A 24,667-nucleotide genomic window follows, 5' to 3' on the forward strand; every position below is an offset into this window, starting at 1 on the left:
CATTCTTGTGCTACCATGAGGAAGTATTGTGCTATCCATTTCTGAATTACAATCGTTCCTGTTGCACAATCTGTATCCCTTCACCTCCAATTACTGAAAATCTACCCTATTACTATCTCCTGATGGCCTCTGTTCTTAACTGAAATTCTCTGAGTTCATTCATTAATGTCAGTTCATATCAGTGAGACCATGCAGTATTTGTCTTTTTGTTTCTTGCTAATCTCACTCAGCATAATGTCCTCAGGATCTATCCATGTTGTTAACATGCTTCATAACTATTCTGTCTTACAGCTGCATAATATTCCATCTTATGTATATACCACAGCTTGTTTAGCCATTCGTCTGTTGATGAACATTTGGACTGTTTCCATCTCTTGGCAATTGTAAATAATGCTGCTGTAAACATTGGTGTGCAAATGTCCATTTGTGTCCTTGCCCTCATGTCCTCAGAATAGATACCTAGCAATCATATTCCTGGATCATATGACATTTCTATACATAGCTTCCTGAGGAACTGCCAAACTGCCTCCCACAGCAGTAGTGCCATTTTACATTCCCACCAACAGTGGATAAGTTGCCTCTTTCTCCACATCCTCTCCAGCACTTGTCATTTTCTGTTTTATTGGTAATGGCCATTTTGGTGGGTGTGAAATGATACCTCATTGTGGTTTTGATTTGCATTTCCCTAATAGCCAGGGAAGTTGAGCATCTTTTCTTGTGCCTTTTAGCCATTTGTATTTCCTCTACTGAGAAGTGTCTGTTCAAGTCTTTTGCCCATTTCATAGTTGGGTTGTCTGTCTTTTTGTTGTTGAGTTGAACAATCTCTTTATCTATTCTGGATATTAGATCCTTATCTGATATGTCGTTTCCAAATAAGGTCTCCCATTGTATAGGCTGTCTTTTTACTTTCTTGACAAAGTTCTTTGATGCACAGAAGTGTTTAATTTTGAGGAGTTCCCATTTATCTGCTTCTTTTTTCAATGGTCGTGCTTTGGGTATGAGATCTAGGCAACCACCTCCTATTACAAGTGTTATAAGATATTTCCCTACATTTTCTTCTAACAGTTTTATGGTCTTAGATCTAATGTTTAGGTCTTTGATCCATTTGAGTTAACTTTTGTATAGGGTGTGCGATATGGATCCTCTTTCATTCTTTTGTATGTCAATATCCAGTTCTCCAAGCAGCATTTATTGAAGAGACTGTTCTATCTCAGGTGACTTGGCTTGACTGCCTTATCAAAGATCAATTGTCCATAGATGAGAGGGTCTATATCTGAACACTCTATTTGATTCCATTGGTCATTATATCTATCTTTATGCTAGTACCATGCTGTTTTGACCACTGTAGCTTTGTAATAAACCCGGAAGTTCGGTAGTGTTGAGACCTCTGACTTCATCTACCTTTCTCATGATAATTTTAGCTATTCGGGGAACCTTGCCCTTCCAGATAAATTTGGTTATTGGTTTTTCTATTTCTGAAAAGTAAGTTTTTGGGATTTTAATTGGTATTGCATTGAATCTGTAAATCAATTTAGGTAGACTTTACATCTTAACTATATTTAGTATTCCATCCATGAACACAGCGTGCCCTTCCATTTATTTAGGTCTTCTGTGATTTTTAACAATTTCTTGTAGTTTTCTTTGTATAGTTCTTTTGTCTCTTTAGTTAGATTTATTCCTAAATATTTTATTCTTTTGGTTGCAATTGTAAATGGATTTTTTTCTTGATTTCCACCTCAGATTGTTCATAACTATTGTATAGAAACACTACAGATTTTTGAGTGTTGATCTTGTAACCTGCCTCTTTGCTGTACTCATTAATTAGCTCTAGTGGTTTTGCTGTGGATTTTGGGGGGTTTTTGACATACAGTATCATATCATCTGCAAACAGAGTTTTACTTCTTCCTTTCCTATTTTGATACCTTGTATTTCTTTTTCTTGTCTAATTGCTCTGTCTCTAACTTCCAAAACAGTGTTGAATAACAGTGGTGATAGTGGACATTCTTATCTTGTTCCTGATCTTGGGGAAGTTTTCAGTTTTTCCCCATTGAGGATGATGTTAGCTGTGAGTTTTTCATATATTCCCTTTATCATGTTGAGGAAGTTCCCTTCTATTCCTATCCTTTGAAGTGTTTTCAACAGGAAAGAATATTGAATTTTGTCAGATACCTTTTCTGCATCAATCAAGATGATCATGTGGTTTTTCTGCTTTGATTTGTTGATACGGTGTTTACATTAATTGATTTTCTTATGTTGGAACATCCTTACATACCTGGGATGAATCCTACTTGGTCATGATGTATAATTCTTTTAATGTGTTGCTGGATTCAATTTGCAAGAATTTTGTTGAGGATTTTTGCATGTATATTCACTAGAGAGATTGGTCTGTAGTTTTCTTTTCTTGTAATATCTTTGTCTGACTTTGATATGGGGGTGATGTTGGCTTCATAGAATGTTAGGTAGCTTTCCCTCCTCTTCAGTTTTTTCGAAGAGTTTGAGCAGGATTTGTACTAATTCTTTCTTGACTGTTTAGTAGAATTCACATGTGAAACCATCTGGTCATGGAGTTTTCTTTTTGGGGAGCTTCTTTATTTTTTGAGTAATAATTTTTAATCCACCTAGAAAATAAGATTACTTCCATGTAATTACTAACTTACTAGGTTAGAGGCCTGCTGTTTTTAGTTTTCTCTTGGCTCTTTCCTTTTTTTTTCCTTTCTTTGTTTTTTTTCTCTTGCTTTCTTGTGTTTTACTTGAACATATTTTTTGAATTCCATTTTGCTTTATCTACAGTGTCTTTGAGTGCATCTCTTTACTTAGTTTTTAACTGTAAATTATTTTAATTAGAGAATTTAAAGGTTTTCAGAAAAATTGGGCAGAAAATTCGATTTCCATATTCCCCCATTATTAACACCTTGTATTAGTGATACCTTTGTACAATTGATAAATAATATTATTATAATTGTATTAACTATACTCCATAGTTATATTAAGAGTTCACTGTTTGTGCTATATACATTTCTTTTTTTTAACTTTTAATCATTCCGTTCTATATTTATAATCAGTAATTCACAATATCATACATAGTTGCATATTCATCATCATGATCATTTCTTAGAACATTTGCATCAATTCAGAAAAAGAAAACAGAAAGAAATTCATACATACCATACCCCTTAACCCTCCCTTTTATTGATCACTCGAATTTCATTTAAATTTATTTTAACAGTTGTTCCCCCCATTTATTTTTATTCCATATGTTTTACTCACTTGTGATAAGGTAGATAAAAGGAGCATCATACACAAGGTTTTCACAATCACACAGTCACATTGTGAAAGCTATATCATTATACAATCATCTTCAAGAAACATGGCTACTGGAACACAGCTCTACATTTTCAGGCAGTTCCTTCCAGCCTCTCCATTACATCTTGACTAACAAGGTGATACCTATTTAATGCGTAAAAATAACTTCCAAGATAACCTCTCAATTCTGTTTGGAATCTCTCAGCCATTGACACTTTATTTTGCCTCATTTCACTCTTCCCCCTTTTGGTCGAGAAGGTTTTCTCAATCCCTTGATGCTGAGTCTCAGCTCATTCTAGAGGTTTTCTCAATCCATTGATGCCGAGTCACAGCTCATTCCAGGATTTGTGTCCCACGTTGCCAGCAAGGACCACACCCCTGGGAATCATGTCCCATGTAGACAGGGGGAGGGTTGTGAGTTTGCTTGTTGTGTTGGCTGGAGAGTGAGGCCACATCTGAGCAACAAAAGAGGTTCTCTGGGGGTGACTCTTAGGCCTAATTTTAAGTAGGCTTGACCTATCCTTTGTGGGGTTAGGTTTCATATGAACATACCCCAAGACAGGGGGCTCAGCCTATAGCTTTGGTTGTTCACACTGCTTGTGAGAATATCAAGAATTCAACTTTGGGAATTTGAATTTTCCCTCTTTCTCATCATTCCCTGAAGGGGACTTTGCAAATACGTTTTTATTCACTGTTCAAATCACTCTTAGATTTATTGGGGCATCTGTCTGGACAAACCAACAAAATCTCATGCCCTACTCAAGGTTACATGTACTTATGGTGTTAATTAAGCTGTCTACATAAGTTGTATTAGGAAATGCACTAGTCAAAATATACATTTTGTACCAAATAAACATTTTTTGCTTTGGTCTCACACATAAATTAAAATTTTAAAATATTAATTATCATCTATTTTCAACACCCTGCGGTAATGACAATCCTATGTTGTTCCTCATGCAAAAACATTTTTTAAATTTGTGCATTTAGTCGTTATCATTATACACTCTAGGCATTCCTGGATTATACCATCTCAGTCTTTATCATTTTTTCTGATTTCATTTGTGCCCCCAGCCCTCCTCCCTCTATCATTCTTACATTCAGCTTCATTCAGTGTTTTAACATAATTGTATTGCAGTTAGGTAATGTTGTGCTATCCATTTCTGAGTTTTTACAATCACTCCTGTTGCACAATCTGTATCCCTTTAGCTCCAGTTGTCCAATATCTTACCCTATTTCTGTTTCCTGGTGGTCTCTGTTACCAATGACATTCTCCAAGTTCACTCATTAATGTTAGTTTATATCAGTGAGCCCATATAGTATTTGTCCTTTTGTTTCTGGCTAATCTCACTCAGCATAATGTCCTCAAGGTACATCCGCATTGTTACATGCTTTATGACTTTATTCTCTCTTACAGCTGTGTAGTATTCTATCATATGTATATACCACAGCTTGTTTAGCCACTTTTCTGTTGATGGATGTTTGGACTGTTTCCATCTCTTGGCAATTGTAAATAATGCTGCTATAAACATCGGTGTGCAAATGTCCGTTTGTGTCCTTGCCCTCATGTACTCTGAGTAGATCCCTAGCAATGGTATTGCTGGATCATATGGCAATTCTGTTCTTAGCTTCCTGAGGAACCGCCAAACTGCCTTCCACAGTGGTTGTACATTTGACATTCCCACCAACAGTGGATAAGTGTGCCTCTTTCTCCACATCATTTCCAGCACTTGTCATTTTCTGTTTTATTGATAATGGCCATTCTGGTGGATGTGAGATGATATCTCATTGTGGTTTTGATTTGCATTTCCCTAATAGCCAGGGAAGTTGTGCATCTTTTCATGTACCTTTTGGCCTCTTCTGAGAATTGTCTGTTCAAGTCTTTTACCCATGTTCTAGTTGGGTTATTTGTCTTTATGTTATTGAGTTGAATAATCTCTTTATAAATTCTGGATACTAGACCTTTTTCTGATATATTATTTTTTGGGGAGCTTCATACTGACTGATTCAGTTTCTTTACTTGTAATTGGTTTGTTGAGGTCGTCTGTTTCTTCTTGAGTCAATATTGTTGTTCATGCCTTTCTAGGACGTTGTCCTTTTCATTACGTTGTCGAGTTTATTAGCATAACATTGTTTATAGTATCCTCTCACTACTTCCTTTATTTCTTCGCATCAGTGGTTATGTCTCCTCTTCCATTTCTCATTTTATTTATTTGCATCCTCTCTTCTTCTTTTTGTCAGCCTCGCTGAGTCCATCAATCTTATTGATTTTCTTATAGAACCAGCTGCTGGTTTTGCTGATTGTCTCCATTGTTTTCATGTTCTCAATTTCATTTATTTCTACTCTAATATTCATTATTTCTTTCCTTTTGCTTGCTTTGGAATTAGTTTGCTGTTCTTTCTCTAGTTCTTCCAAGTGGACAGTTATTCCTCGATTTTTGCTCTTTCTTCTTTTTTTGATATAGGCATTTAGGACAATAAATTTCCCTATTAGCAAGTGCTAATATTTTGATATGTCATGTTTTCATTTTCATTTGCCTCGAGATATTTACTTATTTCTCTTGGAATTTCTTCATTGACCCACTGGTTGTTTAAGAGTGTTGTTGAGCCTCGAAATATTTGTGAATTTTCTGGCCTTCTGCCTATTATTGATTTCCAGCTTCATTCCTTTATGATCTGAGAAAGTGTTTTGTATGATTTCAGTCTTTTTAAATTTATTGAGACTTGCTTTGTGACCCAGTATATGGTCTATCCTTGAGAATGATCCATGAGCACTTGAGAAAAAGGTGTATCTTGCTGTTGTGGGGTGTAATGTTCTATAAATGTCTGTTAAGTCTAGTTCATTTATTGTGTTATTCAAATTATCTGTTTCTTTATTGATCCTCTGTCTAGATGTTCTTGATGATAGTGGGTAATTGAAGTCTCCAACTATTATGGTAGATGTATCTATTTCTGTTTTTCAGTGTTTGCCTCATGTATTTTGGAGCATTCTGGCTCAGTGAATAAATATTTATGATTGTTATGTCTTCTTGTGGAATTGTTTATTTTATTAATACATTAATACATCCTTCTTTGCCTCTTTTAACTGTTTTACATTTGAGTCTAATTTGTTGGATATTAGTATAGCTACTCCTGCTCTTTTCTGATTGTTATTTGAATGAAATATCTTTTCCCAACCTTTCACTTTCAAGCTATGTTTATCCTTGGATCTAAGATGTGTTTCCTGTAGACAGCATATATATGGGTCCTGTTTTCTAATCCATTCTGCCAGTCTGTGTCTTTTAATTGGGGGAGCTTAATACATTAACATTTAGTGTTATTACTGTATGAGCAGTACTTTCTTCTACCATTTTGCCTTTTGGATTTTATATGTGATATCTAATTTTTCCTCTTTTTACCTTTGCTGATAGTTTTCATTTCTACACTCTTCTCCACGCCTCTCTCTCCTGTCTTTTGTAACTGCTTCTAGTGCTCCCTTTAGTATTTCTTGTAGAACCGGTCTCTTGGTCACAAATTCTCTCAGTCATTTTTTGTCTGAAAATGTTTGAATTTCTTCCTCAGTTTTGAAAGACAATTTTGCTGGATAAAGAATTCTTTGTTGGTTTTTTTTTTTCTCTTTTGGTAATTGAAATATATCATCCCACTGTCCTTTCACCTCCATGGTTTCTGCTGAGAAATCTACGCATAGTCTTATTGGGCTTCCCTTATATGTAATGGATTGCTTTTCTCTTCCTGCTTTCAAGATTCTCTCTTTCTCTTTGAAATCTGACATTCTGATTAGTAAGTGTCTTGGAGTACATCTATTTGGATCTATTCTCTTTGGGTATGCTGCATTTCTTGGATCTGTAATTTTAAGTCTTTCATAAGAGTTGGGAAATTTTCAGTGATAATTTTCTCCATTAGTTTTTCTCCTCCTTTTTCCTTCTCTTCTCCATCTGGGATACCCGCAACACGTATATTTATGTGCTTTATGTTGTCATTCAGTTCCCTGAGTCCCTACTCATATTTTTCCATTCTTTTCCCTCTGTTTTCTTTTGCTTGTCAGATTTCACATGGGTTCCATCCTCCAGTTCACTAATCCTATCTTCTGCCTCTTGAAATCTGACATTGTAGGTTTCTATGTTTTTTTTTTATCTCTTCTACTGTGCCTTTCATTCCCATAAGTTCTGTGATTTGTTTTTTCAGACTTTCAGTTTCTTCTTTCTCCTCATTCTTTGCCATCTTTATATCCTCCCTCAATTCACTGATTTGATTTTTAATGAGGTTTTCCATGTCTGTTCGAACATCCTGAATTAATTGTTTCAACTCCTGTATCATTTGAATTGTTGGTTTGTTCCTTTGGGCCATATCTTCAGTTTTCCTAGTATGGTTCATTTTATTTTTGCTTGCATCTAGGCATTTAATTACCTTAATTCGTTTATTCTAGAGTTTTTTTTCACTTTTTTTTACCTAGAATTTTCTTGCTGGATGACTTTGTTGTCTATCTGTTCTTTGACATTCAGTTTAGCTTATTCTAGATCTCTAACTTAGGTTTTTTTTTAACAGATAAGAAATTTCCAGTTCTTGTTTTCTTGTTTCTTGCCCTGCTTGTATGGTGCCTTTTACCCCTCCTTGGGAAAGTCTTCTTACGTATTATATATGCCAGCCAGATTTTCCCATATCAAACTTGCCTCCTCTCAGGAGGGAATAGTCACCTGCATCAGTTTTCCCTGAGGGTTAGACCCAGCAGCTTGAAAGGTTTTCCTATGAAGTCTCTGGACTCTGCGTTTTTCCTATCCTGCTGGACATGTGGCAGTTTTCTGCCTGTGGGTCTCAGCAACATAAGGTGATATGGTACTTTTGACTTCAGCAGACTTTCCCTGCTGGGGACGTGGTTGAGACAGAGGAGAGGTTGTAGGCTGGCTTTAATTGCCTCACTTTTCCAGACCCTGGGTTCTGAATTCCTTGAGAGAGGGATTCCACCTGAGCTGGCCCCACCCCTCTCCTGGGGAAGGCACAGACTCCACACAGACACTCAAACAAGTTTAATTCTGCCTATGCCTGGAGCGGTTGGATCCCGAGAAGCTTTGCAGCTGTATCCAAAGAGAAGTCAAGCTGTAGAAACACAGCCACAAAAGCGAAAGAGAAAAATCCTTTTCAGAGCATGACTCCTGTTCCTGGAGTTTGCCAATCAAGAGCTTAAGTCGTTATGTTCCTCTGTATTTCTGGGTCCTATGTGCCCCCCCCCCCTTTCCTTCAGGGCCCAGACCTTTTCAAATCCCAAAAAAACCTCTTTTTTTTTTTTTTTCTTTTTCCGTCAGCCCTGCCCCCTCTGCGTCAGGGCAAAACCCAGCAACCTCCACTTTTGCTGGAGATTCAGCTGAGCTGGGGGCCTATCTTTAGTAGTCAGAATTTGTTAATTAATTGTACAATTGGAGCTTGGTAGTGCTCAGCCCCTCCTGCTAGTGAAGCCTCTTTCCTTTTCCCTCTGGGAAGTAGCCTGTGGGGAAGGGGCGCAGGCCACCACAGCTTGGGGAACTCATGGTTCTGTGTGGGCTTGCAGCCGTTCTAGCTGGTCCAAACTGGGGTACGCTGCATGTCCAGTCACTGATGTTCCTGGCTATTTACTAGTTGCTCTGGAGGATGAACTAAATCCCACACCTCACTAAGCTGCCATCTTGGCCCTCTCTCTCTCTGTCTCTTAATTGTTTTAGATTTGAAGTCTAATTTGTTGGATATTAGTATAGCTATTCCTGGTCTTTTCTGATTGTTGTTTGCATGAAATATCTTTTTCCAACCTTTCACTTTGAACCTATCTTTGGCCTTGGGTCTATAGTGTGTCTCCTGTAGGCAGCATATAGATGGGTCCTGTTTTTTAATCCATTATGCCAGTGTATGTCCTTTGATTGGGAAGTTTAATCCATTAAAATTTAGTGTTATTACTGTAAGGGTACTATTTTCTTCTACCATTTTGTCTTTTGGATTTTACATGTCATCTCTAATTTTCCCCTGAATTGCAGTAATTTTGATAGTTTTACTAGAGGAAAAGATGGGCAGGGTTTATGAGCATAGTGGCCCCAGATGATGTAATAAGAAGTGATCTGATTATTGCGCATGTGCAGATCAATTTCATGCTTAGTCTTAGAATGTATGTAAGAAAATGGTGATGGTTGTGATTTTTAATATTATAATGTGGTGTAAGTGACTTGTTGGTTAAAGTCTAAGCTGTTGTGCATGTCAGGCACACTTTGGTTAGATCCAATCTCTGTTATCATGTTAACTTTGGATTTAGGGTGGATTAGTTTTGGATTGACTCAAGACCATTCATTAATAAACATTAAGGGCTGCTTTAGTGATTACAAGACTGTAAAGGTGAAGAACTGCATAAATGGGTACAAATGAAGTTTAGTCACCGGGATTTTATAATCATAGGGGCAGAAGATAAAGGCTATCCAATCATTATCAGAGATCCAGGCAGCTGGATTACAATTTAGAGATTTCAGATACCTCTGTCTACTCCAATATACCAAAGCCAAAAGGAATATTTATATAATGATTCAGTAATCAAAATCATTCCTTAAATCCTAATTTCTCAGTTATACCCCCATTTATTAATTTTTTTCAATCATACATTTGTATGGACTTATGGATATTTATTTTATACTTTGGGTTACAACTAGTAATTGTTTATTTTGTTTCTCACGTTTTAGCTTTGACAATTGAGCGCTCTGTCATTGTTTCCTGTGTCTCTTTGACATACCCCTGTCAACATAGGGGTTGTTTGTTTGCTTGTTTGTTTTGAGCACTTCCTTACTTCCTGGCACTAGAAGGCCTCAGTGCTCAGGCCTCAGGCTCATTTTATATATTTCCTGCTCCAGTCCTAGAATCAGCCCCCTTTTTCCCAGTAGCTCTGGTTCCTTTTATTGAAGGAATGATAATTGGAAACCAAATACTGGGTGCTGTATGTGCTCATTGCTACTGAGGTTAGAATATATTTTTTGAACCATCTTTAAAGATAATTTTATCAATATTGTATAACTCTGCTCCTTATTACTCCAATTTATATGGTTAAGAGTATCCAGAAAGCATTGGCATCTCATTAAGTGACACCTTTTCCATGTGATACAGCTTAGACTTCTAGGGTAATCAGTTATAATCTTGCTTTTTGTTGTTGTAGGCTGTATGGCAGGGTAACATTTCATTCTTTTTCCATGTGAGTATCCTGTTATTGCAGCACCATTTGTTGAATTTTTTGTTTGTTTGTTTTGTTGGTTTCTTTGGAAAGTGCATGGGCCGGAAATCGATATAATCTAGTTTTAAATATGAAGTTTTTGGCTTTGGATTTCCATTGATTAGAAAAAGGTGGAAAGATCTGACTTTCCAATATAAGATAGATGTGTACTTAAATTACAGATACTTGGCCATTTATTTTATTTCTTTTAAACTTTTTTATTGTATAATATAACATATTACAAAGCATAGAAAGAAAAAAAGTAATTTTTCAAAGCACTCTTCAGCAAGTAGATAAGGACAGATCCCGGAGTTTGTCATGGACTACCATACCATCATCTCTGATTTTTTCCTTCTAGCAGTTCTAGGACATTGGCAGCTAGGAGGAATATATATATTTTTTATTATCACTTCGTTTTCTTTGTTGTGAAAAATAACTTATACAAAAAAGCAATATATTTGAAAGTATAGCAGAACAATTAGTTGCGGAACAGATTTCAGAGTTTGGTATGGATTACAGTTCCTCAGTTTTAGGTTTCTACTTCTAGCTGCTCTAAAATACTAGAGCCTGAAATATCAATATAGTGGTTCAGCAAGCATACTCGTGTATTAAACCCTACCTTTTCTGTAAAACTCCACCATCACCTTTAATCTTTCTCCTACTCTTTAGGGCTATGCCCATTTACCTTTTTTCATGTTGAAAAGGTTGTCAGTAATAAGGGATAGGGAGATGTCACTAGCTGATGTTCTGGAGAGGCTGGCCTCTCTAGATTTCAGGACTTATCTGTTGACCATTTATTTGTTTAGTACAAGTACAGAGTCTCAGTTTATCAGGAACATTATTAATATATAATAAAAATAAAAGAACATATACTTATTTAAACATGTTTGAAAAGGTGATAATTTCATAAGGCTCAAAAAAATAAGAGTGATATGAAAAGATAGACATAGAAAAGTCACACTCTTATGCAGTTTCCATCCATCCTTTCCCTGTAGGCAACAATTTAAATCAGTTTCTTATATATCCTCTAGTATTTATTTTGCAAATACATATTTGTTATTTTCCTTCCTTTCTTACATATAAATACATATATTACTAGAAGTATATATTACTGATTAAATAGTTTTTGCAGGTAACAGTGTCTTATTATGGAACTGTAAAATTTTCAAGTTGGAATGGAGTTAGATTTTAATCCATTCGTTTATTTAAGAAACTTTAATTAAGCTTCTCTGTGCCAGGTGGATGCTAAGCACTAGGTAGATGGAGAGGAATAAGACCCCCTGTTTCAGGGAGCTCATAGTCTGGTGAGGAATTCCTTCTATAGAATCCCTACTTTATCATTATGTAACCTCAGCTTAAAGTGAAGGGACGTTCACCTACCTTTTCCAGAGACTGTTCCATTTATTAAACAGATTTTGTTTTCCTGATGATAAGCTGCAACTTTTCTTTGTAACTTGAATTTCTAGTTTGTATTTTTATATCATGATAAAATGTTCAATAACTGTTATGTATTCTCTGAGTCTAATAATTCACAAGTTAGGTATAGATCACCAGAAAAGTAGTTTTGTTTTTCCTTCTCTAATTAGTCAAGAGATACTATCCATCACCATCTTTTGACTAATATCTTTTAGGGCTTGAGTGATGAACTTGCCTTTGTAGATGTGGATGAAGACAAACTGAAGGGGGAGATAATGGATCTTCAACATGGCAGTCCTTTCATGAAAATGCCAAATATTATTGCCAGCAAAGGTAATGTCATAGTTAAATAATATAAATAGTCTACTACTACCCTAACAAGGATTAAAGGGAATCATATCTTTATTTCCCTTTATGAAGATTACCCTAAGACTTCCCCACTTCTTATAGATAGATCTGGTTCCCTCCTATTCTCTACTCTGAGAATATGTTTTTCGGGTTCTTATTTAAAGTATTTGTCACATTAGATTGTATGTTTTTTGTTTATAAGACTTCCTACAGCACAGACTGCTTCTTGTGAGCAGCCATAATAGTAATTATGTTAGCATTCATTAATTGATTGTCCATTGTATACCAGAAACTGAGCTAAGTACCTTACATATATTAGTTAATCCTCAGCACAACTCTGTGACTTTTACAGATGGTGCATCTGCAAAATAAGTCGAAACTGATGGAGTCAGGGAAAGAATTACATTCCATTTGACTCTGAAGTCTATTCTCTTTTTTTTTGAGGGGGTGTGGTTTGGTGAGGGGTGCGTGGGCCAGGAATTGAACATGGGTCTCCTGCATGGCAGGTGAGCATTTTGTCACTGAATCACCTGTGCACCTCAAAAGCCTACACTCTTGTCTCTGAAATTCTGTTTGCTTTTTGCCAGCTGGGACCACAACTCTTGGTTGATTTTCTGGATGCCCATTTCTGTCATGGGAGCACAGGAAGTGAGGTGTGAGACTGCCATACTGAAGCAGGTGGCAGAAGAGGTAGAGGCAGAGACTGGGGAGAAGTAACCCAAGCACATGATGAATTAAAACAAGTGAAATTAAGTACTTTGAATTGGAATAGAGAGAATGATACTGTAATTCTTTTTTTAATTAAAATTTTAAAATTAATTTTTAAATAAAAAAATATGACAACAAAGAAACACAAACATTCCTAACATATGATCATTCCGTTCTGCATATGTAATCAGTAATTGAAAATATCATCACATAGTTGCATATTCATCATCATGATCATTTCTTAGAACATTTGATCAAATTCAGAAAAAGATTTAAAAAAATAGAAAAAAATTCATACATACCATAGCCTTACCCCTCCCCTTCACCGATCACCAGCATTTAAATCTACTAAATTTATTTTAACATTTGTTCTCCTTATTATTTATTTATTTTTAATCCATATGTTTTACTTGTCCATCGATAAGGTAGACAAAAGGAGCATCAGATGCAAGGTTCTCACAACTGCACAGTCACACTGCGACAGCCATATCATCATACAGTTATCTTCAAGAAATATGGTTACCAGAGCACAGCTCCACATTTTCAGGCAGTGCCCTCCAGCCTCTCCATTACATCTTGACTAAGATACTGTAATTCTTAATTTACTGTTAGGAAAACCTTGATAAATATTGCACAACTCTTGAGAGTTGGTAACCACAAAAATAGGGTTTGAGATGCCAGAGCTCAGAGCCCCTTGGGCTCAGACTCCAACAAGAGAGCTGGAAGGAGGGCCCAGCACACAGGTAACTGTCTGTAGCCTCAATAAAATAATTAGAAGATGGGGTTGTCCTGGAATTTTGGGAGCCTCTGCCTTCCAGTTGACTCGGTCATGCTGATGCACAAGGCCCACTGGTCTCTAAAGGCCCCCCATCAGTTCTGTCCATCCTCTCAGCAACACTCTGTTGACTAGGCCAAGTTGATGCACAAGGCCCACTGGTCTCCTCTGAAGGTCCCCATGAGTTGTGTCCATCCTCTCAGCAGCCACTCTCAGTATTTGTGTATTCTTGTGCTGATACCACCTACCTGTCTCCTTGAAGAAAACAAATCCAATTTCTCATTATTTAGTCTTGTATAAGTATAAGAATGTAAAGGCAGTTATCTCCCCAAATCATTATTTTATTTAGGGCTACCTGGAAGTCATACCACCTTCTTTTTAAATTAAAACAGATTTAAGGCTTTACCTGTGGTGAAAAATGTAAAACTTTTGAATACCTTAATGTTTTTCTCTGGGTCTTCACCCATATTTTTTATATCCACTATAAAATATAGAAAAAATATCAGAGTGTATATTAGGTGAATGAATAAACACTTCTAAAAGAAGAAGCCTATACTCTTAACTACTATACTTTATTCACTTGGCACCCAGGAGATAGATGTTTGAACAAATGTATGAACTAAAATCTTCCTGTTCAAAGTTCTTTGCACACCACATTTATCTCAAGTAAAATATTCTCATTTGCCAGACTAATCCATATTTGATCTCTTACTCTGAAGAGCACAAAAGGCATGTTAGGAAGATCTTGGAAATGTACAAGGAAAATTTAATCTCCTGAAATTAAAAGAGTATTGTGGACATAATGGAAGCTCTAAGGAAACCCACTCTGGGAAACAGCTTGGTGATTGAGGAGAACAGGAAATGTGTACTTAAATGTTAGTTGTTTTCTTTTGTAATCTGTGTTCTATTCATATCTTTCCCCAGATTACCATGTGACTGCAAACTCCAATTTAGTGATTATCACAGCAGGTGCACGCCAGGAAAAGGGAGAAACACGCCTTAATTTAGTCCAGCGAAATGCATCCATCCTTAAAACAATCATTTCCAATATTACCCAGTATAGTCCCCGCTGCAAACTGATTGTAGTTTCCAATCCAGGTCAGTCTTATTTTGACTGTTCAGTAAAAAAATTTTGTGGGGAGTGGTTTCAGTGGAAAAAAAAAAGAATTTTATGAGGGTGAAATTCTAAACTACCTAGACTACTCCAGAATTTCTGCTTGCTTTGTTAATTTAACATGTTTGTGCCTAGAAAATTTATGTGAACGCTAGTCTATATGAAAGAATAATCTACTCAATCATATAATTTCAGTGTTTACATTCTAAAGGCTGTCATATCTGGGATATCCAGATTATTACACTGTGAGCAGAAGTAGCATAATAGTGTACTACTTGGCTCTTCAGTCTTGTACTAAACTCCTCACTGGTGCATGCACACAGGGTACAGATTCAAGATATACTGTGTAGATAAAATGTGCAGGACTGGTGATAGAATATGAGTAGTGAGGGATAGGGAGGAAAAAAAATTTATAGATTTCTCCCTTGGAAAACTGGTACTTCAATTTTTCTGGTTAAGTAGACTTTCAAAGAGCATTACAGTAAGAGATACATTTAAGGATGATGGGTTTAAAAGAGAAAACCAAGATTTTCGGTTTGGACATACTACATCTAAAATATATGCAATGATGTGCAAGAGGTAATGTTAAGCAGGTAGCTGATTATGAGTCTGGAGCTCAGACAAGTCTGAGCTGGAATATTTGGTCATAATACTGCATTTTAAAGTCTTTTGGAATAGTTTTCCCTGGGTGGGCCAAAATTTGAGTATGTGATTAAATTCATTTTAATTTTTTTAAACATTTTTTTGTTGTGAAATATAACATATATACAAAAAGAAATAAATGTCTAAGTACATTTTAACAAGTAGTTATAGAACAGCTTTTAAAGTTTGGTATCGGTTATAATTCCACAATTTTAGGTTTTTATATCTAGGTTCTCTAAGGTACTGGAGGCTGAAGGAAATATCAGTATAATGATTCAGCACTCATACTCATTCGTTTGACCCACCCGTCTCTGTATAACCCACCATCGCCTTTGATCTTTCTCCCACTCTTTAAGGATATTTGGGCTATGCCCATTCTAACTTTTTCATGTTGGAAAAGGCTGTCAATTATATGGGATAGGGGATGGAACTAGTTGATGTTCTGGAAGGGCTGGCCCCTCTGGATTTCAGGACTTATCTGGTCTGGGGACCCATCTGGAGGTTGTAGGTTTTGGAGAATTACCCTAGTGCATGCAACCTTCGTAGAATCTTATATAATATGGTAGGTATACTTTAGGATTGGCTGAAATGGTTTTGGTTGGGGTTTGGCAAGTTATGATAGTAGCAGTGTCTAACTGAAGCATGTGTAAGTGAACTCCAGAGTAGCCTCTTGACTCTATTTGAACTTTCTCAGCCACTGATACCTTATTTGCTACACTTCTTGCCCCCTTTTGGTCAGGATGGCATTGTTGATCCCATGGTTCCAGGGCCAGACCCTCCCATGGGAGTCATTTCTGATGCTACCAGGGAAACTTTCACCCCTGGATGTCATGATTCACATGAGGGGAAGGGCAATGGTTTCACTTGCAGAGTAGGGTTTAGAGAGAGAGGTTACATCTGAGCAACAAAAGAGGTCGTTTAAAAGTAACTCTTAGACATAGCTATAGGGAGGCTCAGCTTCTTTGCTACATACAAAAGCTTCACAAGAGCAAGCTTCAAGAGCAAGGGCTTGCCCGATTGATTTGGGTGTCCATGTTTGGCACAGTATCGGGTTTCCCTGGTGATAAAGCTTAGTAGTTTATATATTTTCTCCCATCCCTTAAGGGACCTTGACAATACTTTTTAATTATCTGCTTAATATACTCTGGAATATATCCAGGCATTACATTAAGCTATACAGGTTTAAAGGCCCTCATTCTTATTCTGGGCTCCCTATGTTTGGATTGTTTAAATGATCTACCCAGACAGGTTGAGTTAGATTATGTACTATAGAACATTTAGGTTCTGGACATAATAAAACTTTTTTCTTTTGGTCACAAAGAGTAAGTGAAGTTCTGAAATACTAAGCAATGTCTTCCTTACACCTCTATTCTGAATTACCTTAATCCCAAATCAGCTTCATACTTATCTCTAAATACCAGGTTATACATATGTAAAACAGCCCCTCGAAAAGTCAGCTTCCCCAAGTGGAGAATTCTTGATATTCTCACAAGCAGTGGGGACAACCAAAGCAATAGGCCGAGCCCCCAATCTTGGGGTTTTTTCAAATGAAACTTAACCCCGCAAAGAATAGGCTAAGCCTGCTTAAAATTAGGCTTAAGAGTCACCCCCCAAGTTGCTCAGATGTGGCCTCTCTCTCTCTCAGCCAACATGACAAGCACACTCACTGCTCTCCTCTTCTGTATGTGGGACATGACTCCCTGGGGTGTGGACCTTCCTGGTAATGTGGGACAGAAATCCTAGAATGGGCTGGGACTGAGTACCAAGGAGTTGCGAAAACCTTCTCGACCAAAAGGGGGCAGAGCGAAATGAGACAAAGTGTCAATGGCTGAGAGATTCCAAACAGAGTCGAGAGGTTATCCTGGAGGTTATTTTTATGCATTAAATAGATATCACCTTTTTTAGTTAAGGCATAACAGAGAGGCTGAGGGGAACTGCCTGAAAATGTAGAGCCGAGTTCTAGTAGCCATGTTTATTGAAGATGATTGTATAATGATACAGCTTTCGCAATGTGACTGTGTGATTGTGAAAACCTTGTGTCTGATGCTCCTTTTATCTACCTTATTGACAGATGAGTAAAACATATGGATTAAAAATAAATAAATATTATGGGGAACAAATGTTAAAACAAATTTAGTAGATTGAAATGAATAAATAATATGGGGAACAAATGTTAAATTTAGTAGATTGAAATACTAGTGATCAATGAAATGAAAGGTAGGGGTCAGGGATATGGTATGTATGAATTTTTTTCTGTTTTCTTTTTATTTTTCTGAATTGATGCAAATTCTAAGAAGTAATCATGATGATGAATATACAACTATGTGATAAAAAAAAAAGTTAAAACAGCCCCTCAAAATCCATAGATAACAATTACTGCTCTGGACTAAATGTGACTGCTGCAAGAGTTTACAATGTAGGCCTTGTAAAGGTTTATTCATTTTAATTTTGATTCTTAAGTGCAACTTAATAATTTTGTTTCATAATTTTATAAAATGTTTACATGGCTACAAATTAGATCTAGAGAACAGGAATTATTCAAAGAAGTCTAGTGTCTGTCCCTTTTCCCTCCCCACTATAACTTCCTTTATCTGTATCCTGTATCCTTTATTGGTGTGATGGTTTGAAATACTGTATGTCCCCTAGAAAAGCCATGTTTTAATCAAAATCCCATTTCGTAAAATGGCAGAATAATCCCCAATCAATTACTGTATGTTTGAAATTGTAATCAGATCATCTCCCTGGAGATATGATTTAATCAAGAGTGGTTGTTAAGATGGATTAGGTGATGACATGTCTCTACCCATTTGGGTGGGTCTTGAGAAGTTTCTGGAGTCCTGTAAAAGAGGAAACATTTTGGAGAATGAGGGAGATTCAGAGAGATTCAGAGAGAGCAGAGAAGAATGACATAGCCCCGAGAAGCAAAGAGCCCATATGCCAGCGACCTTTGGAGATGAAGAAGGGAAACGCCTCCTGAGGAGCTTCATGAACCAGGCATCCAGGAGAGAAAGCTAGCAGATGACGCCTTGCTTGCCATGTGCCCTTCCAGCCGAGAGAGAAACTCTGACTGTGTTTGCCACGGTCCCTTCCACTTGAGAGAGAAACCCTGAAGTTCATTGGCCTTCTTGAACCAAGGTATCTTTCCTTGGATGCCTTAGATTGGACATTTCTATAGGCTTGCTTTAATTGGGACATTTTCTCAGCCTTAGAACTGTAAATTAGAAACTTATTAAATTCCCTTTTTAAGAGCCATTCCGTTTCTGGTATATTGCATTCTTGTAGCTAGCAAACTAGAACAACTGGTGACCAATCAGAAAATTTTATTTCATGGTTTATAGTTTTAGTACCTATGCCTTTCTCTACCTTGCTTTTTTTTTTTTTTTTTTTACTTAATGTATCCTGAAAATCACAGCATAGTAGTATAGAGAGATATTAACTTCTCACTCATTTTCATAGAACTTGCTCCATTTAGTGGATAAGCCATTATTTATTCACTCAGTCCACTATTGGTGGATATTTCCAACTTTTTTTTATTGCAAATTGTTCTTTTTCCTCCAGTGAATCTGTGAGATGAAGTCATAGAAGTGGATTGCTGGCTCAAAGGGTAAATGCTTACTTTTGCTAGGTATTTGGGACTTCCCTTTTTATTTTTTTATTTTTATTTATTTATTTATTTTGTATGGGCATGTATTGGGAATTGAACCCAGGTCCTTGGCATGGCAGGCAAGTGTTCTGCCACTGAGCCACTGTCATACCACCCTTCCCTTTTTATTTTTATTCAACATTATATTTCTGTACTTTTTTCATATTGCTTATGTAGTGCTCACTGCTCATAGTTCATTTTTCATTACCTATAATATTCCATTTTATAGATCTATTTTAATTTATCTAGTCTGCTGTTGATTGGCATTTAGACTATTTCCAGTTTTTTTTGTATTAGAAACAACACTGCTCTGAAAAATTTTTGTACTTATCCCAGGGTACATATGTATAGGAGTTTTTGATAACTTTCGAGTTGATTTTTATAGATGGTATGTTTGCATCGGTTATCCAGTTCTTCAAGCGCCATTTGTTGAAGAGATTTTTCTGTCCCTGTTGAGTGGGCTTGTCACTTTTGTTGAAAATCAGTTGGCCATAGATGTGAGGGTTTATTTCTGAACTCTCAATTCTATTCCATTTGTCAGTATCTGTCCTTGTCCCAATACCATGCTGCTTTGAGTACTGAACATTGTAATAAGTTTTAAATTTGGAAAGTGTGAGTCCTCCAACTTTGTACTCATTTTTCAAGATGTCTTTGGCTATTTGGTATCTATTACGGTTCTCTAGGGAAACAGAACCAACAGAAGATATCTGTAAATAGGAGATTTTATAAAAGTGTCTCACGCAATTGTCTGGGTACACAAGTCCAAATTCCCTAGGGCAGTCCACAAGCTGAAAGCTCTGATGAAGGTCTTCAATGAATCCCCCAGGCTGGTTGGCTGAAGTGGAGAGAGAGCGAGAGTCTCTCTTCTGACTTCTCCTTTAAAGCTTTCGATTGATTAGGTTAAATATCACTAATTGTGGAAGATATTTCCCTTGGCTGCCTGCAGATATAATCAGCCATGGATGCAATCAACATGCTGATGATTTAATAAGCCAGAACAAGATGTCCTTCCAGTAACAGTTAGGACAGTGCTTGCTTGACCAGACAAATGGGTGCTGTTACCTGACCAAGTTGACACATGAACCTAACCATAACAGGGTCCCTTGCCCTTCCATATAAATTTGATGATAGGGTTTTCCATTTCTGCAAAGAAGACTTGGAATTTTTATTGGGATTGCATTGAATCTGTAAATCATTTTGGATAGAATTGACATCTTAACACTATTTAATCTTCTGGTACATGAACATGTAATGTCCTTTATTTATTTAGGTCTTCTGTAATTTCTTTTTATTTTTACATTTAAAAAATTTTATTGTGGTAAAATATATATGACAGTTCAGTAGTATTATATTCACAGTGTTGTACTATCATGACCATCACCCATTACCAAAACATTTCTTTCACCCCCAGAAGAAATTCTGGACCCATTTCACATTAACTCCCTTTTCTAGTTTGCTGGCTGCTGGAATGCAATATATCAGAAATGGAATGGCTCTTAAAAAGGGGAATTTAGTAAATTACAAGTTTACAGTTCTGAGGCCATGAAAATCTCCAAATTAAAGCAAGTATATAAAAATGTCCAAATTAAGGCACCAGTAAGAAGTTACCTTCACTCAAGAAAGGCTGATGAAGTTTAGGGTTTCTCTCACAATTGGAAAGGCTCGTGGCAAATGCAGTGATGTCAGCTAGCTTTCTCTCTAGGAATCTTCTTTCTTGACTTCTTCCAGGGGTGTTCTTCTTCATCTTCAAAGTTCTCAGGCTGCATGGGCTCTCATGGTTGTCAGGACTCTGCTCTGTTGCTCTCCTATCATTCTGAAGCTTTGTCCAAAATGCTTCCTCTTTTAAAGGATTCCAGTAAGTTAATCAAGACGCTCCTGGAATGGGTGAGCCACATCTCTGTGAAGATAATCTAATCGAGCTCTCAACGTATGGTACTGAATAGGGTTTCAAAGAAACGGCTGCTTCCACAAGATTGGTTTATGATTAAGACATGGCTTTTCTAGAGTACATAAATCCTTTCATACCGACACACTCCCCCACTTCCCAACCCTACCTCTGCACCTGGTACCCTGTAGTGTACTTTCTGTCTCTGTGAATTAGCATATCCTAGTTATTTCATGTAAGTGAGACAATACAGTGTTTGTCCATTTGTGTCTGGCTTATTTTACTCATCACGATAATTTCAAGTTTCATCCATGTTGTAGCAGATATCAGAACTTCCTTTTATGGCTGAATTATATTCTATTCTATGCATAATGTGTATTGCACATTTTATTTATCCATTGTTAATGGACACTTGGGCTGCTTCCACCTTTTAGCTACCATAAACAATGCTACTGTGAGCATTGGTGTAAAATATCTGTTTTAGTCCCTTCTCTTTCAATCAAGGGCTCAGAATAACTAAAGCAGTCTTATAAAAGAATAAAGTTAGAGGGCTCATACTTCTTGATTTCAAAACTTACTACAAACCTACAGCAATCAAGAGCTTCGCTGATTTCTTTTTTTAATTAATTTTTAAAAAAAAATAACAAAGATTAAAACATTCTTAACATATGATCATTCTGTTCTGCATTTATAATCAGTAATTCACAGTATCATCACATAGTTGAATATTCTTCATCATGATCATTATCGCTGATTTCTTATAGCAATATTTTGTAGTTTTCTATGTATAAGACCATTACATCCTTGGTTGGATTTATTCCTAGATATTTGATTTTTTTCAATTACTGTTGTAAATGGAATATATATTTTAAATTTCCCCTTTAGATTTTACACTGCTAATGTAGAGAGAAATTGTATTTTTGCATGCTGTGAATCCTGCCACATTGCTAAATGTGTTTATTAGCTCTGGAAGCTTTGCTGTAGATTTTTCAGGATTTTCTGTACATAGGGTCAGGTCATCTGCAAATAGGGAAAGTTTTACTGCTTCCTCTCTAATTTGGATGCCTTTTATTGCTTTTTCTTGTCTAATAGCTTTGACTAGAACTTCCAAGAAAATGTTAGCTAACAGAGGGTATAGCGAGGATCTTTGTCTTGTTCTTGATCTTAGAGGAAAAGGTTGGTGTTTTTCACCATTGCATATGACATTGCAATGGGTTTTCATAAATGCCTTTTATCATGTTGAAGAAATTTCCTTCTATTCCTAGTTTTAAAAATGTTTTTTTTAATCAAGAAGGAGTGCTGGATTTTGGTGAATTTCTTTCCTACTTCAGTTGAGATAATCGTAGTTATTCTCCTTTGTTCTATTAATGTGATGTATTATATTAATTGATCTTCTTATGTTGACCATCTTTGCATAAATAATCTTTCTTGATCATGGTGTATGATTCCTTTAATGTGCTGTTGCATTCAGTTTGCTAGTATTTTGTTGAGGATTTTTGCACCTATATTCATAAGACTTAGCAGTCTGTAATTTTCTTTTTTGTGGTATCTTTAGCTAGTTTTGGTGTGAGGGTGATGTTCGTCTCATAGAATGAGTTATGTAGTGTTCCCTCCTCTTCAATTTTTTTGGAGAGTTTGAACATGGTTGGTGCTCATTCTTCTTGGAATATTTTATAAAATTCCCTTGTGAAGCCATCTGGACCTGGACTTTTTTTTTTTAACTTTTAAATGTGGTTGCATAATACAACTCAATTTCCCATTTTAACCACTTTCAAGTGTACAATTCAGTGGTGTTAATTACATGCACGATTTCATTAAAAATTTTTTTGTCACTCTAAGTAGAAACTCTATTCCCATTAAGCATTATCTTCCCATTTCCCTCACCGTGGCCCCTCATAACTTATACTCTGTTTTCTTTGTGTGTATTTACTTATTCTAGATATTTCATATCAGTGAGATCCTACAGTGTTTGTCCTTCTGTAACATTATTTTACTCAACATGGTATCTTGAAGGATCACCCATGTTACTTCATCATCTTTCCTGAACATCTGCTTCTTTTGACATGTTTTTTAAACTTTTTTTTAATTGTTAATTATAACATAAATACAAAGAAAAGAAAGAAAAAGCAATGATTTTCAAAGTACACTTCCACAAGTATTAACAGAATAGATTTCAGAGTTTGTTATGGGTTACCATTCCTTCTAGCTGCTCCAAAACACTGGAGACTAGAAAAATATTTTTTTTCTTTTCTGTGAAAAAGAACATATATACAAAAAAGCAATAAATTTCAAAGCACATCGTAACAATTAGTTGTAGAACAGATTTCAGAGTTTGGTATGGGTTATAATTCCACAATTTCAAATTTTTAGTTCTAGCTGTTCAAAGATGCAGGAAACTAAAATATCAGTATATTGATTCAGCAATCATACTCCTTTGTCAAACCCGACCTTCTCTGTATAACTCCACCACCACCCTTGATCTTTCTCTCAGTCTTTAGGGGCATTTGGGCTATGCCCATTCTAACTTTTTCATGTTGGAAGGGGCTGTGGATAATATGGGGTAGGGGGATGTAACTAGTTGATGTTCTGGAAGGGCTGGCCCCTGCATTTCAGAACTTATCTGATCCAGGGACCCATCTGGAGGTTGTAGGTTTTGGAAAGTTACCCAAGTGCATGGAACCTTTGTAGAATCTTATATAATGTCATAAGTGTTCTTTAGGATTGGCTGGAATGGTTTTGGTTGGGTTTTGGCAAGTAATTTTAAGTACCAGTATCTAGCTGAAGCTTTTGTAAGAGTGACCTCCAGAGTAGCCTCTTGACTCTATTTGAACTCTCTCAGCCGCTGATACCTTATGTGCTACACTTCCTTTTTCCTTTTGGTCAGGATGGCATTGTTGAGCCCATGGTGCCAGGGCCAGACCCTCCTGTGGGAGTCATCTCCCATGCTGCCAGAGAGATTTTCATACCTGGATGTCATGTCCCACATAGTGGGGGTGGGCAGTGATTTTACTTGCAGAGTTGGGCTTAGAGAGAGAGGCCACATCTGAGTAAAAAAGAGGTCGTCTAAAAGTAACTCTTAGACATAGCTATAGGTAGGCTCAGCTTCTTGGCTACATGCGAAAGCTTCACAAGAGCAAGCTTCAAGAGCAAGGGCTTGCCCAATTGATTTGGGTATCCATAATGTTTAGCACAGTATCAGGGGTTTCACTGGTGGTAAAGTTTAAAAGTTTCATATTTTTTCTCCCATCCCTTAAGGGACCTTGACAAATAGCTTTTGATGATTTGCTTAATATACTCTGGGATGTATCCAGGCATTACATTAAACTATACAGGATTAAAGGCCCTCATTCTTATTCTGGGATCCCTGTGTTTGTGTTGTTTAAATGATCTACCCAGACAGGTTGAGTTAGATTATGTACTATAGAATATTTAGATTCTTGACAAAATAAACCTTTCTTCCTTTGTTCTCAAAGGGTAAATAAGGTTCTAAAATACGGACAATGTCTTCCTTACCCCTGTATTCTGAATTACCTTATTTCAGACCTGATTGGGTTTGTTCTTAACTCTAAATACCAGGTTATTATATATAACAACCTTTCAAAATCCAGAAATAATAATTACCACTC

At 36.5% G+C, this 24,667-nt stretch overlaps 1 protein-coding gene across 8 annotated transcripts in view; it reads left to right on the forward strand.

The window, feature by feature from the left end:
• The window catches only part of LDHAL6A (lactate dehydrogenase A like 6A), a 156,599-nt gene that overhangs the window by 3,281 nt on the left and 128,651 nt on the right, over positions 1-24,667 (forward strand). For 7 of the 8 annotated variants that reach the window (XR_013156849.1, XM_077114183.1, XM_077114185.1 and 4 more), the window contains exons 3-4: positions 12,142-12,259; positions 14,682-14,855. Coding sequence is in view for 7 of the 8 variants with exons in the window: in XM_077114183.1 (XP_076970298.1) it covers positions 12,142-12,259; positions 14,682-14,855 (292 nt within the window). In the remaining variant the exon portion in view is untranslated. The remainder of the gene's footprint in view (positions 1-12,141; positions 12,260-14,681; positions 14,856-24,667) is intronic. The other variant, XM_077114188.1, reaches the window with a different exon arrangement.

This window comes from Tamandua tetradactyla, chromosome 8 (genome assembly GCF_023851605.1).
Source record: "Tamandua tetradactyla isolate mTamTet1 chromosome 8, mTamTet1.pri, whole genome shotgun sequence".
NCBI classification, from domain to species: Eukaryota; Metazoa; Chordata; class Mammalia; order Pilosa; family Myrmecophagidae; genus Tamandua; species Tamandua tetradactyla.